Source organism: Carya illinoinensis, chromosome 2, assembly GCF_018687715.1.
Source record: "Carya illinoinensis cultivar Pawnee chromosome 2, C.illinoinensisPawnee_v1, whole genome shotgun sequence".
Lineage (NCBI taxonomy): Eukaryota > Viridiplantae > Streptophyta > Magnoliopsida > Fagales > Juglandaceae > Carya > Carya illinoinensis.
The window spans coordinates 29,066,596-29,080,718 of NC_056753.1; the positions used below are offsets into that span (position 1 = coordinate 29,066,596).

The following is a 14,123-nucleotide window of genomic DNA, read 5'->3' on the forward strand; positions in this document are numbered from 1 at the left end:
AAATATTAATTTTTTATCTATTTTTTTTAAAATAAATATACAATACTTATACACTTTTCATTTTTCAATTATATATATAGCATTATTCATATAGATATATATTTATTTTATTAGATATAACTGATAAAAATAAATCATTAGATATAGATTGTTATTCATTTTATTGACCATAAGTTTGTAAAGGAAGTCAAATAAAATAAAATAAAAGCCCTTCCACGCGACACTCGTCTCTATTTTTTAATTGAAATAAATAAAATAAAATGAATTAGAAATTTGTACAAAAAGATAATTTGGAATATATACGTTTTTCTTTTTTAGGCCTCCGTCTCTGCTCTGTCTCTCTCTCTCTCCCCCTGCTGCTCCTTCGACCAATCTCTCTCTTTCCCTCTTTCTCTGAATCTCTCAGCTTCCCTTGGCCATTGACAGAGCTCTGTTTTCCGATTCCATTCCAGGTCTGCACGCCCATTCGATCTATGCCGATGTTGTTCTGGATTTTAGTTTTCCGGTTATTCGTTTGGATTTCGTATTGGTGTTTTTAGACGGCTCCGGGTTTCAATATTTGATCGCGTTATTGGTTATTGTTTTCAGCGGTCTTTCGGTTTGGGTTTTTGTGGGTTCTGTTGGGCCTGTGTTTCATGCTATTGGTTCCTCTGGCTGGTTTGCCGTTTTGGGGTTTCTGGGTTTCATCTCTTTGATTCTTTTAATCCTTTTAATTCTTCTTCATTTTTTTAGAAAAGAAAAATTCGACACCTGAATCAAGGATTTACTGCTATTGGAATGTTCGGGGGAGCCGGTGTGGATCGGTCTTTGGTTTAGAAAATTTTAAATGTTGGGCTTTCTTCCCTTATAAAAATAATTGAGGAAAATTGCAAGAGAACAAAGTTTTCAATTTCTTATGTTTATGCTGCGTTGAGGGTATGCAAAATTATAGAATTAGCAGAATCGGAGGCAACTAGTTTGAAATAGGATCACTTGAGTGGAGGTTTTGGTTCGTGATGTCCTGATTGATAGGAACTTGATACTTTGATAATCTAGTTTTGATTTATTTTGCTGCATTCCCGGCAGCCCAACAGAAGGACTTCTCAAGTTTGTAATATAGTAGAATCCACAATCCACGAGCTTTTGGTATGACATAAAAGAACATCTAAAAATAAAAGAACATCTAATTCTTTATTTGCTTTGCTGGTTTTTGGAATTTTTGTGAGATTTTCATAAATAGTAAATACTATGGTGTATTTGATGTATGTTTCATGCAAAGCGTGATTTAAGAGCCAATATTGACTGATTTATTGTGGATTTACTTATGGTCTAGTGGGCGGAGTTAGAGTGTCGTGGAAAGAGTTTTGGAATAAGAGATGGCCGGGACTGCAAATGAGGAGTCTGGAGTGGGAAGGTCCGTGGAGGGAATTTCAAGCGGGCAGCCGCAGCGTTGTCAATCTGGGGAAGCATTGGCGGAATGGCGGTCTTCCGAGCAGGTAGAAAATGGAACCCCATCGACTTCACCTCCTTACTGGGACACTGATGACGATGATGATGGAGGTATGCCTTTTGTCTTTCTATCCCCCTTTTCCCGGGAATATATCTATAGTAACGAAAAATAATGACCGGGCATTATCTTCTTTGAAGTCAGAAACTCACGTGGGCTGTCAAGGACACGACAGAGATAAGTGTAATAATGAGGAATTAAAACATGAATTTTAAAACACCGAACTATTGATAGTCTGGAGTCTGTATAGTCAAGTATGCAGCATGTAGAAGCATAATTCCCTCTCATAATGCCATTCGATTGAGTAGTGTAAAGCCATATTTAAGTATTTTTTTTCCTTTTTATTTTGTGCCTACTGAAAACCAGATGTAGAGGACATGAACTACACTGAAGAAAAATGGGGAACTTGCAAGTTTATGCTATGTGATGCAAGGGTTATGTGTATTTGGTGTAATCGACCTGTTATAATACAATATCAAGTTATTGACTATACGAAACTCTGACCATCCAGTCACACATAGTTGTTGCTCTTGTATATGTCCCGTGTACTTGGGCTCCGCATATTCTCATTAATAAATTTTCTTTTTAACCATTGAAAAGGAAAACTGAAGTATGGATTTTTTTAAGTTGGGGAAATTACTACTGAATATTGTCTTGCCAACATCATTAGAAAGTATTTAAATCTAACACATTCTTGAATAATTTTAAATTGTAAAACACGGTGTTTTTGTGGATTGTTCCATTGTTTGTATTTAGATGGAAGTAAAATTGGCAACCTATTCCACCCTGTAAGTTTTTTGCTATGACTAGGATTTTTCTGCATGTTTTATGATTTTTTTTTTTTTGTGTGTTTTATACTTACTTTTGGCTCTTGTGATACTTAAATTCTTTTCTTATATCTGTCCTTCTTGCAATCTGTGAAATACCTTTTCTTCCATTCTACATTATTGTTCTGCTTAAACAATATGGTGGGGCTTCTTACCCTTCAACATAGCCATGTAAAACTTTTCCATCTAAATTATTATTGGTTCTGTTATTATGGAAGATTCTTTGTTTTTTGGTACTCTTTTTTGCTGCATATTGATATATTTTCAAATTTCTAAGGACATCTGCTGCATAGCCCTCCTCTGGTTTATAAATGTACTTCTGGGCAACATAAATGTAAACTATCACGCTTAAGTATATTGTAGAAATATTGTGTTTATTTATTGATATGCACATAATTCATTGCTGAATTGTCTCATCGACAGGGCTTCTCATATCCTTATACTTCATTTCTTGTTGGTTGGTTTTTACGTTTGAGCTTAACGATGTTACTTATACTTTGAATAAAATTCTTATAAAAGAGTTGTTGGTAAAATCCAATTTCTTAGAGATGGGGGATGCTCTCTATCTAACATTAAATTTCCTTTAGTTCCCAAATAATTGTTGTTAAACCCATCAAATTGAAGTCTTTTAATTACTTCTGCTTGTTTTTTTTTCAATCAAACTGGTATATAATCAATTGTTCATAAACATGTCTACTTCTTTATAGGGCCAAAACCTTCTGAGTTATATGGAAAATATACGTGGAAGATAGAGAAATTTTCACAGATTAACAAAAGAGAACTCCGTAGTAATCAATTTGAGGTTGGCGGCTACAAATGGTATGGGGCCTGGAATATGTTGTTCGGCATAGTTCTTTTTTTTTTTTTTTTTTTTTTTTTTTTTTTTTTTTTTTTTGCTTTTTTGGGATATAATTGTTATTAAAAATATGCACAACCATTAGAATGGCCATGTATACGTATATATCCAAGCATTTCTACTATGTCCATCTACTGTATGTGTACCTTGTATGCTTATGAAAAGATATTTAGCATTCATATCCACCTGTCAGTTTTAACATCTCGCTTGGTCAATTGTTTAAATTTTAGACTGGATTTAATTTATATTCATGTCTAATTTTTTTTTTTATAAGTAATATTCATGTCTAATTTGATACCGGATTTTGCTATATACTTCTGATGGAGAGAAATGGAGTGAACTCATGAGATCATTTGTCTGTCACATTGCATGTAACTTGTTATTCATTAAAATGATGAATGTAGTGGTAAGTTTCAAGTCCTTCCATGCCTGGTCATGCTAAAATGTTTTTGATTAATCGCAAAGAATAATGATTTGATTGAATATTGGTATCTTTTTTTAATTATAATAAGATTATTGCGAGATTTTAAGTTCCATGTCACCATTAGATAATGTCTTCCAATTTTTAAATTGGTTTTTTCCCTTTTTTCAAAAATTGTAATTGAAACTTATTTAGAGGTAAAATAAAATTTTATTTGATCAAGTAAATAGGCAAAGCTCAAGTCCATAGGAAGTATACATGGAGAACACCTAGTTACAAGTTAGGATCGAGAAAGGGATACAAGAAAATCATGGGAACTAGTCCCATTGAGGACAATGACAGAAGCCCACAAAAATAAAGTATCTTATCCTTTGTTATGACGTGGCAGTCACGTGCCACACCAAATTGTAATTAACTAGAACCCATTTGGTGCCCACATGTGCATTTTGATGACATGCATCAAGCTGACATGGATGGTCACCCACCGCAATGAAGTTAGATCACAAGTTCATTTTTAAATTACCATGTCCTGTATAATGTACTATTAAATAATGATTATTGTCTTCACGTGCTTGCTGTAATTCTTAGGGTTTGGTAAATACAGTAATACAGATAAACGAATTTTGCAAAACTGTTCATTACTTTAATTTAATTAACATGGTAGTTTTGGCCTAAGCTTTTAGCTATTTGTGGCAGGTACATTTTAATTTATCCCCAAGGCTGTGATGTCTGCAATCATCTTTCTTTGTTTCTTTGTGTTGCCAATCATGACAAACTTCTTCCAGGTTAAGATATCTAAGTAGTTTGAAATTTCAGAAATGATAAAAACACAGATCCCATGCACACAAACAAGAGAAATGAACAGTGAAATTACTGTTCATTTGTCCGCACTTGTGTACACTGGATCGTGTATGTAGCAATGCTCTTGAAATTTTTCATTGGTGATTATAGCTCTTGATCAGTTTGTTTGTAGTCATTTAGCTTGATTTTGTTTTTGAAACAGGCTGGAGCCATTTTGCACAGTTTACTATAGCTGTGGTGAATAAAGATCCAAAGAAATCAAAATATTCCGGTTGGTGAATTGGTTTATTGGCTTAGTGGTGTGGAGTTTTTGATATTCTTGCATCAATGCAACTGAGTAAACATAAATTTTTTTAGACACTTTACATCGATTCTGGAAGAAAGAGCATGACTGGGGGTGGAAAAAATTCATGGAGCTGTCAAAAGTGTCTGACGGGTTTATTGATGCTGACACTCTAATAATAAAGGCTCAAGTCCAAGTCATAAGGTGTGTTATAATTAATTGATTCATGAAATCTTTTGCGTTATCGTTTAATACAAAAATATTTCGTGTGTGACTTTTTATGGATGTTTAAGATTTCCTAAGAAGCTTGATATTGCCAATGCTTGTCTTTTAGGGCAGTATTCTTTCTTTGTTTTCAGCTCTGGTATATGGTAATATATGCTTGTCCTGTTTGGATTTATTATTTATAGTATTGTGTTGATTGGCAATAATAATTTCTATCTGTTTTGTATTCTCTTTGTTTCAATGGTTTTCTGCTATTGTTCTAAAGGGAGGGAATGTTCATGAGTTTCTATTTTCTTTATAGTCCACTAGAATGTAACTAGGTGTCTCACTTTGTATACTCCCTGTGTACTTGGGCATTGCCTAGTTTCTTCATATTCAATAAAGATTATTACTTAACAAAAAAAATTTCTATCTGTTTTGTGCAGTTGCCTTGGTATAGGATCATCTTTTTTAAGGTTTCACCTGTTGTTGATTGTGTTTGTGTATTTTTAAGCATAGCAGGGTTAAATACAAAATTAAGCAAATATTCTAAGTAGTCACAAGGCAACTGAATATTCTGTCTTTGCATGCCCAACCAATGCGTCCTCATGGCACTTGTGCATCTTTTACAATTTATGCGCATAGTGACCCCTTTACTATTATAAACTATTGGTGCATTATACTAGTAAAGATGTTGGTCAATTTACTTATGTGTTTTGGATGATGATGCATTGCTGAAGGCATTTAACCTTTTTAGTCCATAGTTGATTTTGCATACATGCTTCAATCTAACCTGATTTTGAAAGTTAATCTCTGTACTTACCAAAAGAAAGTTAACCTCTCTGATTCTGATCTCATCCTCTTTGTACATGTGATTTTTTATACACCAAGTCATTTCCCATTCAGAATCTTGTTCTTTTCATTATGTTATTTGACTTGAATGGGTTTGTTGTCTTTTACATTCGCTGTTTAGTTTTCTGTAGTTACTAATCTTCACAAGATTTTTTTTTCGGCATTGGTTTGAAGGGAGAAAGCAGACAGGCCCTTTCGTTGTCTGGATTGTCAGTATAGGAGAGAACTTGTTAGGGTATATTTGACAAATGTGGAGCAGATTTGCCGGCGATTTGTAGAAGAGAGAAGAAGCAAACTTGGAAAGTTAATAGATGATAAAGCTAGGTGGTCAAGGTATTTAATGTTCATGTCTGAATCTTTCATTTCATATAAGTGGGAACTCTGTTTTTCAGTGATAATTACGTAACATCTCAGTGTTAGAAGATATGATGTTTTCAATGTATTTTTGGTACTAAAATGATTTTCTGGTTCCTGTGGCCATGGTATGATACAGTTGTGCATCATTTTTGCAGTGTGTTAAATTTCACAAGTGATATATATGCCTACTTGTATTGGATAGGGTGTGGGGCTTATGTGAGGGTAGCTATTGATTATCCACTTCATTAAGTTTCTGTTCAATATACTTATAAAAAAAAAAAAAAGTTTATGTTCAATATGATTTCGTTTTTATGATAATAGATTGTTTGCTATTGGTGCAGTTTCCGTGCTTTCTGGTTGGGAATTGACCAAAATGCTAGGCGCCATATGTCCAGGGAGAGGACAGACTTGATTTTAAAAGTAGTTGTGAAGCATTTCTTTATTGAAAAGGAAGTCACATCTACTTTGGTGATGGATTCCTTGTATAGTGGATTAAAGGCTCTTGAAGGCCAGACTCTGAGTAAGAAAGGGAGGTTGGAGGCTGAAGAAATTCCTGCCCCCATTGTTTGTGTGGAAAAAGATACATTTGTATTGGCTGATGATGTCTTAGCATTACTTGAGAGGGCTGCCATGGATCTGTTGCCACCAAAAGATGACAAGGGTCCTCAGAATCGTACAAAGGTGAGTTGCCGCATGTAGCCCACCTTTTACTGATTATGAAGTTGTGTAAAGCTAATTACCATGAGCCTGAACATGGTGTTGGTTTAAGTCCATTGCAGTTTTAACCCTTCGTTTAGAGACAGAAAAGAAAGGGAAATTAGAGAGGATTTTCATGCTCAGTCACTCTATTGTAATTTTTTCTGGAGGTATTACTTTATTGAAAAGAAAACACTAGATAAAAGAATAGAGAACTGTTCATTTCAGTACTACAATTCCTACCGATCAAAAAAATTTCAGTACTACAATTCCCAAAAAACACTAGTAAATTTAAAACTTTCAAGAATCCAGAAATTCCAAAAATAAAGTGCTGCCCACAACAGGCATTCTGTGGTGCTAAGTCCACCTTTTGATGACAGAGCATTCCTTTAACTTTGTATACAGGATGGAAACTCTGGAGAGGACTTCAATAAAGATTCTATTGAGCGTGATGAGAGGCGTCTTACGGAATTGGGTTGCAGAACTGTGGAGATATTTGTCCTTGCCCATATTTTCAGGTAATTAGTTAGAATTGATTGATATTTTGGTATCTGTTGATTGCCCTTTGTTATTTCTTTCTCTAAGGCTAAGCTTCCATATTTCTGATTAGGCATTCCTCTTGTATGGTTCCTATCTACCTGGACTAAGCCTTTTCTTTGTTTAATTAAGGCCTCATTTGGGAACCCATCTCATCTCATCTCCGAACTTCAATTTCAAATCTTCAACTTTTTCATCTAATCATTACAACTTTCCCAAACTTCCAAACAAAACACAAAAAACAATTGAACTTTTTCAAGTTTCAAAACAAAAATTATATTAAAAAATTATATTCTAGCAATATTTTAACTTTGTAATATTTTTGTTCAACTTTTTCTCTCTTTTTTTTCAAAACCCAATAAAACATCTTAGCTCAAACAACTTCACTACTATTCACAAACCATTTCACTACTATTCACAGATTTTTCATCTCATCTCATTCCCCAAATGAGGCCTAAGTCTTCAATTACTTGTCAAAAGAAAAACTTTCGCAAAATCAGATTTCCAGTTGCAAGCTTCCTGAAAGATGTCTTGTTATCATGAACAACCTTCAATGAGTCTCACACCTTGCTGATTTCTTATAAACATCATTATTACCAGTTTTCCTTATTCAGTTTCCAGCATCTTATTGACATTTTAGCATCTACCTATTAAAAAAAAAAAATCTTATTACTGCACATCAGTGGTGACATAATGTATCGGAAGTTATTCATATGTTGAATAACAGCATGCTGTACCGGGAAAACTTTATCAGCTCATGTATTTAAAGACAGATAGAGATCATTAGAGGAACTTAAAGCTCTATTTTCCACTACTCTATGTACATGGGCCATTGCTGTTGATTTCAATGGCATGGACCTACATGACTTTCTTTTTTCTTTGGCGCCTTCTTAATTAGGGCACACTGTTTTCCTTGTATTGTTTTCGGGCTATGCCTTATTCTTTGATAATAAAGTTTTGTTTACCTATAAAAAAAAATGTATTTGTAAACATTGATGCTTAAATGTTGCTCCATGCAACTTCATCTTTAATCTTTTGCTCATGAATCCTTTTTGGTGATGCCTTTTTTTAATGTAATCTAACTTTCAATCAACAAGCAATCCTAGGGACAAGATTTTGAGCAATTTTTTTCTCTAATATTTCACTTTCTGTTTACTTAATTTAAATGTTTAGGGACATAATCTTTTCACGATTTGAATATCGTTAAATCTTCAGTCGAATCAATTTTTTGTCACATCTTACCTATAGTTTCATCGGGATTTCCAGCTTTTCTGCGTCGTTTTTGTTGATATTTCCTTTTGTCATTACTAGCAAACATTTTTTAGTTGTAATTAGGATTCATAGTTCTGAAATTAAAATCAGAGCAGAAATTTGGTGCTTTTACTACGAAGGAGTTATTAGTGGTTTTAGACATGTATTTGGGGTATCGTGCTTTTTTACTTATCAAAAAAAAATATATTGCTAAAGCCCATGGGCATGAATTATTTTATGATTATTTCCTTTTAGGAATTGTTATAACCTTAATTATCAAAAACTTGTTATAATCTTGATGGATGAAAGAAACTTGGGTTTCATGTTGTGGTCTTTCTTATATTGTTTAACAATCTAACTGTTTGTAGCATAATTCTTCTTCCAAAGTTTAAATGACATACAATGGTCAACACAGGGGTTTCAGCAACTATGATTAGTCTAACTTGGAGCAATAGGCAAACTCAAGTGGAGTAATGCCATAAAATGGGCCAGTTGTGAAAAAAGAAAAAGCAAGCTTGTCATGGTTTGACACTCATATAGAACCTTGTTTGTTCTGACTGATTGAATGTGTTATAATGGGTCATAAGGGATAACATCTATTGACTAAGATATTTGACCATAGGTTCTGTTTCAGTTTACTCATGAGATAGTTAACATGTTTACTTGCTCATCTGTACCGATAGATGCCCTAAGTTTTGTCTCTTTATATGCAGCAATAAAATTGAGGTTGCCTACCAGGAAGCTGTCTCTTTGAAGAGGCAAGAGGAGCTCATCCGCGAAGAGGAAGCAGCATGGCTTGCGGAAAGTGAACAGAAGGCAAAACGTGGAGCAACTGAAAAGGAAAAGAAATCAAAGAAAAGCAAGGTTCAATATTCTCACAACTCTACTAAATTTGAGTTTAGTATTCTAAAACGGTTCACTTGTTTTCAGCTTTATTACCTGCGGAATGTTCAGATATGTTGGTGGTATTCAAGTGAATGTTTGTAAATAGTGATTTTTGTTTAAACAGTTGTAATAATTAATAATTTCCATTATTGAATTTGTTATTGTGCCAAACTTTATTATTACGTGGAAATAGATGCGAGACTAGGAAAAATCTTATGGTTTTCAGATGAAGTGATATGCCTTTTTATTTTTTATTGATGTCAATTCAACTCTGATGTTGACCTACATCCTCTTAACTAAAGAGGTGTTATTCCAAATTAGATTGCATTGAATTTGGAAGTGGTCAAGCAAGGTTCATGCCAAACAACATAGAGTGAGTTTTATTCTAATCATTGACACATTTTCCTTGTTTATGATGCTACAGGCAAAACAAAAACGAAATAACCGAAGAGGGAAGGAAAAAGACAGGGAGGAAAGGCCTGGCGTGGTGGTACAAGACGAACATCAACATGAAAACCTCAATGATGAAAAACAAGACAGCATCATGGAGGAGGTGTCACCCGTGGTTGAAAAGCTTGATATGCTAGAAGATGTTTCCGATGTGTCTGATTCAGTAGATGGTGTTCCTGAAGTTCTTCAGCCTGACTCAGAAGACCGGGATGCTGGTCCTGTCAATTGGGATACTGACACATTTGAAGTTCATCCCTCAATGGAAGCCACTAGTAGTGGAATTAGTTCTCTATCAATTCAACAAAATGGTGTTTCTGAAAGAAAGAGCCCTTCAGTAATGGATGATAGTTCTTCAACGTGTTCTACAGACTCTGTACCATCAGTGGTAACGAATGGGCCCTATAAGGGGAACTCTTTCCCAAACTATATAAACCAAAAATCACCTGGAAGGTAAATATATATAGCTACATTTCTGTTCACACCTACTTAAATCGGAATATAAGGTTTGATTTTGCACTTAATTACACAGGGGAAGGAACCGGCAAAGTAAAGCTGCCTGTGATGGAAATGGTTGGGCAAATGAGATAGATAATCAGCCTTCTGCCCCTTCAGATGATGCAGGGGATCAAAATGATTTATCTGGTAGTTGTAAAGCTGGTGAATCTGACTCTCAGGCTGTTCAGTCCGAGAAGCATATGGTTAAGAAGGTGGACTCACTAAATATGGCATGATTAGCTTTGCAATTGATTGAGCCATATTCTTAAATGAATTTTCTCTAATTTTATAATTTTGTGTTGTTATCTGTATTTAATTGTTAGGCCAAAATGGTTTGTAAGATGCTAGTTACTTCTTGTCTCCCATTTTATTCTGGCGGACAGGAGAGGACGTTGAGAGAGATTTTTTTTTCTTTGAAGATAGGATCTGACCAATGCTTAGTGCATGTAATTCGCATATACCCATTTAAGAACGGCATCCTACGCGTTCTTGCAGCATAGCCACTGTTTAATGTCTTAAAGTCTCTTCTTTTGTTTGTCTAGAGAGCCACCAGCCCACTTTTCTTTAACCTGCATCTCTTGTTTACTTGTCAGGAAAAAAAAAAACTTCCGCCTTTAAAATATTGTTGGGTTGAACGTGACTGGAGTTTACTTTTTGTATGCAATAGGAAGAAGTTGTTTCGCTGCAGAAGAAGCTAAGCACCAAAGAGCAGACTGATGTGGAAAGAGCCTCTAAAGATAGGACATCAGCAATACCATCCTCTCCGAGAAGCCCACCGAGGAATTCAGCCTCAACCATTCGATCAAAGAATAGTATTGTTGTTGATTCTGTTCTGATTGGGAAAGCTTCTTCAAATGACACTCAACATGCACAGCTGATTCCAGCCTCCCAAATTACTGTTATGTCCAAACCTGGGATCCAGAAAGCTGCAAGCGTCAAACCAACTGAAAAGGCCATGGCACAGCAAGTACCTGTGATGTCAAGGCCCTCTAGTGCTCCTCTAATTCCTGGTCCCAGGCCAATTGCTCCTGCTGTTTCCAGGATTCAAACAGCCCCACCACTTGCCCGTTCAATGAGTGCAACTGGCCGGTTAGGTCCTGAGCCCTTACCAGCAACACATGGTTATGTTCCCCAGTCCTATAGAAATGCCATTGTGGGTAACGCTGTCGCTTCAGGTTCATGTGGTTTTGCTCATCCCAACTCTCAAAGCTCAGGGATGAATCAATCCTCTGCTTTCTCACAATCAGCTACCTCGGTATCCGCACCAATGTTTTTACCCCAGAGCCCTGAGAGGGTTGATCCAACCATGGTCAAATCAGGTCTTCCCTATGGCATGGTAATGCGGGATGTTTTACAGACTGGAGCCCACTGGATGGAGTCTTCCCAAAGGGAAGCCAGCAGAAACATGCACTATGATCATACTTACCTGCTTAATGACGTTCAAAACTTGAGTTTGTACAAGCCTGCTTACAACGGATCACAGGGACAATTATCCAATCAGTTCCCAGCCTGTACATCTGGCCAGCAGAGCCAGGGTGTGTTGGCTGATGAGTTCCCGCATCTAGATATCATTAATGATTTGCTCGATGATGAACTTAGTATTGGGAAAGCAGGGAGCACAGTTTATGAGTCTCTCAGCAATGGGCCACAGCTATTGAATAGGCAGTTCTCATTTCCTGGTGACACAAGTATATCCGGTGATGTGAGCTCCTCATATAGCTCTTGCAGGTTTGAGCGATCACGGAGTTACCATAACGATGGGTTTCCACAGCGCCTTCACTCTTCTGGCAGCCATTATGAATCGATGCGGGATTTCATTCCGCAAGGTAATGCATCACCTTATGTAAATGGGCAGGTAGATGGGTTGGTTCTAAATCAGTGGCAGGTAGCTGGTTCTGATTTATCTCTACTCGGCATGAGGAATACAGAGGGAGATGGTTACCCTTGCTATAATCCAGATTATTCAAATGTGGCATGTGGCGTCAATGGGTATAGAGTTTTCCGGCCTTCAAATGGGCATTGAAAGGAAACCTGACGGGGCCTCTGCCTGCAGATTAGTGAGGTGTTGTCCGTTGTAATAATTAATTTGAGGAAATTCCTGGGTTTTAGATTTGGAGTGATGTTATAATCCTTTGATAAGAAAACGTTTTGTAAAGATTGTCTCTGCCTTTTGCTTCAAGTAGTTTAAAAAAAAAAAAAAAAATTGAGGCTTTTCAAATATCCTGGAGTTTTTGCTTACTGGCTGAAGCTGTCCTGAAATTTGAACTAGAATAATCAATTATCTGACCCACGTCCCGATTCATTTGAGACAATTGAACAGTTTGAACTGTGAACATGGCATGCCTATTTGGCTTCGGAGTCTCTTTAACCCTGGCCTGTCCTTGAGGTGAGACTATACTTGGTCATTTAATAGAAGCCTGAAATGATGGTGTTAAATATTTTGTGTAAATTGAAGGGAGAATTGATTTGGGCACGTGCAGTGTAGAATTGTTTTTGAAAAAATCTACTTGTAAATATAATTGTGCACTAATATGTACATCAATCTATTGTGATTAGTTAAAAAGTAGATTTTATTGAAAATAGTGCTAATTTAAATTTTAAGTATAAATGAATCAATATTAATATGCAGATTAGCACGCGACTTTATTTGTATGTAGCAAAACTCATTATTTTCTTACCATAATCAATAGGAAGAATTACTTGGGCGAGCCATAAACCCCCTCCATGGGATTCTGTGACTAATGTTTCTAAAGTAGGTATTGAGGCATCACTTCAGCAATGGGTTTTTTTTTTTTTTAAGAAAAAAAAAAAAAAAAAAAACAAAACAGAGATGAATGTCACGTATCTATAAATGACTCTCTCTCAATTTTATTAAAGTAGACCCTTACTTATAGTGGAAGAATATCGTAGTGATGCCTAATTTTAGGGATCGAAGAGACGACATCATGCTCATCAACCCGGACTCAGACTACTGTCACAACGAAAATTAGCAGCCACCTTCGATCCAAGTCATAGCCCTTACGATTCTCGAGTTCTCTCTCATTGTAATTGTTGCTACCTTCTCCGTTATATTAAAAACTAACCATTGATCAAAAAGTTATATGACTGTTGAATATTAATTTGATTAAATATTTAATCATCAGGATCATAACATTCTACCATATTTCCGAATCCGATATTCGCAACGGCCCACTCTATTGATACCGACTCGATAGTAGTCATTTTTCTTTTGGCGGTTTCATATATCTAAGTATTCAATGACTTAATATTATGTCCATATATAGTACTAATGTATTTTAATCCAATTTCTATATCGTCTCCTCGTGACTTAAACTTACAACGTGAGCTTGTCTTTAGTACCAATTTGTAACACAACTCACAAATTAAAATAAAGACACACAAATTTGCTCTCTTCAAAAGGTGTTCCTCCAAGAAAATGAGAGGAGAAATAACGGAAAGATAGATAAGTTTCTTTTAACATTTCAGAATAATTTTTATAGTCCCTTGCTCCTTCCATATGGTGTGCAAACTTCAACAAGTTGGCCCTCATATTGGTCTAGGCTAAAAGCAGACTAAAACAACCATTTTTAATAAGAACCACTCTAAAGGGCCCAAAGCCCAATAACCCACTACCACTAAAATTAAATTAAAATAAAGAGAGCCCAAAAGAACATAACTAACTAAACATAAGATGGCCATAGCCCAACAAACATATCAGTTCC

The 14,123-nt window shown here is 35.6% G+C and overlaps 1 protein-coding gene across 3 annotated transcripts; it reads left to right on the forward strand.

Moving 5' to 3' along the window:
- The first annotated feature begins 295 nt into the window (after positions 1–295).
- On the forward strand, positions 296–12,619 carry LOC122300707 (TNF receptor-associated factor homolog 1b-like). 3 transcript variants are annotated; one of them, XM_043111545.1, is made up of 13 exons: positions 296–452; positions 1,313–1,539; positions 3,021–3,132; positions 4,287–4,375; positions 4,594–4,662; positions 4,749–4,878; positions 5,905–6,063; positions 6,429–6,768; positions 7,189–7,301; positions 9,285–9,435; positions 9,881–10,356; positions 10,436–10,613; positions 11,069–12,619. In XM_043111545.1, the coding sequence occupies exons 2-13, from the start codon at positions 1,356–1,358 to the stop codon at positions 12,422–12,424; spliced, it is 3,357 nt and encodes a 1,118-aa protein (XP_042967479.1). In that variant the 5' UTR covers positions 296–452; positions 1,313–1,355; the 3' UTR covers positions 12,425–12,619. The 3 variants fall into 3 exon arrangements, with proteins under 3 accessions (XP_042967479.1, XP_042967481.1, XP_042967480.1); XM_043111547.1 differs by having other exon boundaries at positions 10,995–11,239; XM_043111546.1 differs by lacking the exons at positions 296–452; positions 3,021–3,132 and having other exon boundaries at positions 1,403–1,539.
- Positions 12,620–14,123: the final 1,504 nt, after the last annotated feature.

Bases quoted from the DNA above. Each gene is read 5' to 3' on its own strand.
- LOC122300707 (XM_043111545.1), top strand. From the start codon at position 1,356: ATGGCCGGGACTGCAAATGAGGAGTCTGGAGTGGGAAGGTCCGTGGAG. The intron at 4,376-4,593 runs GTTAAGATATCT...TTTTTGAAACAG, and splicing joins TCATGACAAACTTCTTCCAG to GCTGGAGCCATTTTGCACAG. The intron at 4,879-5,904 runs GTGTGTTATAAT...ATTGGTTTGAAG, and splicing joins GCTCAAGTCCAAGTCATAAG to GGAGAAAGCAGACAGGCCCT.